General features: G+C 53.3%; 1 protein-coding gene across 2 annotated transcripts; it reads right to left on the bottom strand.

The window, feature by feature from the left end:
- Positions 1 to 1,480: 1,480 nt before the first annotated feature.
- LOC123049389 (monooxygenase 2) lies at positions 1,481 to 3,464 on the bottom strand. Of its 2 annotated transcripts, none has more exons than XM_044472314.1 (4): positions 2,938 to 3,464; positions 2,787 to 2,852; positions 2,521 to 2,701; positions 1,481 to 2,404 (listed from the first exon to the last, which is right to left on the bottom strand). In XM_044472314.1, exons 1-4 carry the CDS (start codon positions 3,219 to 3,221, stop codon positions 1,628 to 1,630), a joined length of 1,308 nt encoding a protein of 435 aa, XP_044328249.1. In that variant the 5' UTR covers positions 3,222 to 3,464; the 3' UTR covers positions 1,481 to 1,627. The 2 variants fall into 2 exon arrangements, with proteins under 2 accessions (XP_044328249.1, XP_044328248.1); XM_044472313.1 differs by having other exon boundaries at positions 2,521 to 2,704; positions 2,938 to 3,462.
- Positions 3,465 to 3,721: the final 257 nt, after the last annotated feature.

Raw genomic sequence — 3,721 nt, 5'->3', positions numbered from 1 at the left:
AGGTCCTGCTGGCTTCCTTCATAAGACGTTTCTCGCTGGCCGCGTGAAAGCCGGACTTGGTTTCAGCGGCTAGGATGGACGTCATGTCGTTGGCAGTTGGCCGTGTCCACACGGGGTGCGGCAAGCTGGGACAGCTACCTCGTCCCTCTCCAACGTTGTTCCCTGTGGCGACGTAGTCTTCCTCATTCGTCCTGGTTTTTTCCACGTCCACGTTGCCGAAGGAGAAGACCAAGAGCGAAAAGTAGAGAGGAAGAAGAACATGAGCGGTGTCCATGGTGGGGAAGAACGGGACTCGAGGGGAGATGGATGGAGCAGTTGGGAGGAAGAGGAGCTCCTAAGCATGCATTGAATTAGATTTGGGGTAGTTGGCTGCTGGTAGGTGAGTTCGTACGCTGCAAGGGACAGAACCTTTGGCATGTGGGTGCAAAAGCACGTGGAATTAAAGACAGATTACGCAAATAATAAAGGAAAAGACGAGAGGATACGACTCAGAATACTATGAGGCTAATATAGTGATTGAGGATCCCGAGACGAATGGGATGCGAGTTTTCTATACTACCTTCAATCCATATTAATTATCATTGATTCCGGTGCGCGGCATCGCCGAGTGCTCCTATGCAATTTCGATATACATGCATACCACAAGCATACATGAATAGAGATGGCAATGGGCCCCCATACCCGCCAAACCCATGGGGATTTCATCTATTGGGAGCAGGGATGGGCGAAAAACATCCCCATGGGGATATTTACAAAACCAATTTATTCCCCATAGGATACAATGGGGATGGGGACGATATCCTATTCCCCAGACCCAATACCCATCGGGGACCCGGTTAGTAACTGTGACACAGCGGTCAACCTTAAAATATTCACAAACAAACTTGCAAAAAAAAAACTCTGGAAAAAAAACCTTAAACCTATCTCATGTCCTCACCTCAGCCGCCACCATGACCAAGAAGTAAGTACGACCTATAGATAGGCATTAGCAGGACAAGGACAACACCATTTATGTGTTGATTATAGGGTGTCATATTATGTATATGAGTATTTGTTTATGGGGATGGGGACACTAATGGGGCCCCGTTCCCCAGTGGGGCATGGGTATGGGAAAATTTCATCCCCAATCATGTAAACGGGGATGGGGATGGGATGATAGGGAATAGATGGGGATGAGGATGTTGTAGGTATCCCCATAGGGGGATTGTCCCCATTACCATCCCTATACATAAACACAGGCAGTACTAGAACTCACACAAAAACACGCTGAACCAAAATAACGATTCAGAAATCTGTAACTCAACAAAGAAAAATGACAGAAAAATCTCCAACTTAAGACATTATTACGTACTCCCTCCGTCCGGAAATACTTGTCGGAGAAATGCATAAAAATGGATGTATCTAGAACTAAAATACGTCTAGATACATCCATTCCTTCGACAAGTATTTCCGGACGGAGGGAGTAATATAGAGTGAAGTCTTGTATTAAATCAACGATAATTAATATGGATTGAAGGTAGTAGTATAGAAAACACACATATTTTCATGTGAATTGATAAGGTCACGTCTGGACAGGCTATATAACACATCATTGGCGGAGGGAGTATAACGCAATATGGCATTTAGTTTACTCGGAGTGGGTCTTGCCCTCCGCGTTTGGCTCCACCAGGTCGCCGCAATCGAACCACATTGTATCGGCGAGCCTGGGGAACAAGAACCTGTAAAAGATCCAGTCGCGAAACAGCCTGACCATGTACCCTCGCACGCCCCGGACGTTGGTCCCGCCCTGCTGGACCCAGCCCGACAGGTATGCCCCGGCGACCAGCCAGGCAGCCCGGCCACGCCGCTCAGCCACGTAGGAGGCCACGCCGTCGGCGGGCGTGGCCGCCCGAGACAAAGCGCGCGCGAGCACCACCGCGTCTTCCAGCGCGGAGCACCCGCCCTGCGCCATGTCGGGGGTCATCGGGTGGAACGCGTCGCCGGCCACCGTGACCGGCCCGCGGGCCGCCGGACCCCTGAGGATGGCCCAGGGGGCGCGGTACAGCAGTGGCGCCCACGACAGGTTGCCGGAGTCGGAGTGGCGCGCCACGTCCAGGTACTCCGCCGGCATGTGCCTGCCCAGGTTGTCCGTGACCTCCCGCAGGATCTTGGCGGGGTCCGTGCCGGCCTCCTGCTCTGCAGGGACGGTGTTGTTGACGAGGAACCAGTAGACATCGGTGTCGCTGATGGGCACCATGCCGGCCCTCAGACCCTCCGAGAGGAACTGCCGGAGCTCCTTCTTCAGGCCGTGCCCGTCCGGGTACACGGCGAGCCCGCGGACGGCGGACCGGCCTGAGCTCGCCGGCTCCGACAGGCCCAGCCACTGCGACACCACGGAGTGCACCCCGTCGCACCCGATCAGCACCTGGTCAAATTAATGAACATGCAAACCCACTTGTCATTCTTCGAAAGAAAAAGTTAGTATTGTATACTAATCTTCACATGTCACATGTGAGTGCGTCGCTGCGGTCATTGGTGTACCTTGGATCGGATCACCGTACCGTCGTCTAACCGTAGGACGGCGATCTCCGGGGAACCCTGCGCCTTCTCGGTGGCGATCGAGGCGAGCTTGGACGAGAACCTGATGGTGCCCGGAGGCAGCTCCTCCGCGAGCGCCTCCAGCAGCGCCTTCCGATGCATCGGTCTCACTCTCACGTCGCCGCTGCTGTAGCCGACTGATTAGCTCAAGTTCCGGTGGAATCCAACAGAAAATTTGCCACGACAGACAAAGCATCCGCTCATCTAACCTGCTTTTACGCCCTGCAAAGCGGAACACCTGCGTTGCTCCAGTTTCCAGAGTAGTCACTCGGGATCTGCATGCAGCAGACATGGCTGAATTCAGAGCAATAATCACAGACAAGGAACTATCACAAATCACTGCCAGCAACGGAGACGCACGTTTCGAAGGCATCGTAGCGGGAGGTGAGCTTGTGCGCGACGCCGAGGGCGCGGAGCGCGAACCAGCCGTTGGGGAAGATGGTGAGCGCGGCGCCTGTGGAGCGCAGCTCGGCGTGCCGCTCCAGCACCAGGACGCCGCCGCCAGCCGCGCCCACGCCGAGCCGCCGCAGCGCCAGCGCGGTCGCGAGCCCCGCGATCCCGGCGCCGACGATGACCATCTCAGCGTCGACGTCCACGGCCGCCGCGGATGTCCATGCTGGTGCCTTGCCGCCGCGATCGGCCATCGTCACCTAACTTGCTAGCTAGCTCGCGATGATTGCTCTTGGCATCTTGCTCGGCTATGCTTTGTCCTGAAAATGTTTAAACTGCACACTGGCAGGCGTGCCAGATCTAGGACCTGTACTAGAATACAAGATGCGCCGAAACAAGTGGACATAACACAAATGTCCCAACACAAATAGCTTAATAAGAGAACAAAAAAGAGAGTGTCGTTTTTGTGTGTTGCTTAACAACCTAGCAACTTGATGCTCTGTAGTTTCTTTTCACAAATTACCCTTTTGTTTGGTCTAAAATGCGGTCATGATGATATGGTCATGGCTCATCGATTGGTAGTACCTCGTGGGTCCAGGAACGCAGTCAGGGGTTCCAATAATATCAAGTGCTAGTGCGGTGTCGCCCTCCCTTCTATCCCTTTGTTTTTTTCGTTTGCTGTTTTTATGCGTTTTTGCTTTTGTTTTTTTTATATAAATCGCCGATCTTTATTTTATTATTATGGGTATTTCTG

Source organism: Triticum aestivum, chromosome 2D (genome assembly GCF_018294505.1).
Source record: "Triticum aestivum cultivar Chinese Spring chromosome 2D, IWGSC CS RefSeq v2.1, whole genome shotgun sequence".
Taxonomy (NCBI): Eukaryota; Viridiplantae; Streptophyta; class Magnoliopsida; order Poales; family Poaceae; genus Triticum; species Triticum aestivum.
Note: the sequence above shows the minus strand (reverse complement) of the source record. Positions and strands in the feature narration are given on the sequence as shown.

Excerpts from the sequence above, each read along its gene's own strand:
- LOC123049389 (XM_044472313.1), bottom strand. The coding sequence starts at position 3,221 with ATGGCCGATCGCGGCGGCAAGGCACCAGCATGGACATCCGCGGCGGCC. Across the intron at positions 2,853-2,937 it reads CGCTACGATGCCTTCGAAAC|ATCCCGAGTGACTACTCTGG; the intron begins GTGCGTCTCCGT and ends TGCTGCATGCAG. Across the intron at positions 2,405-2,520 it reads GTACGGTGATCCGATCCAAG|GTGCTGATCGGGTGCGACGG; the intron begins GTACACCAATGA and ends TAATTTGACCAG.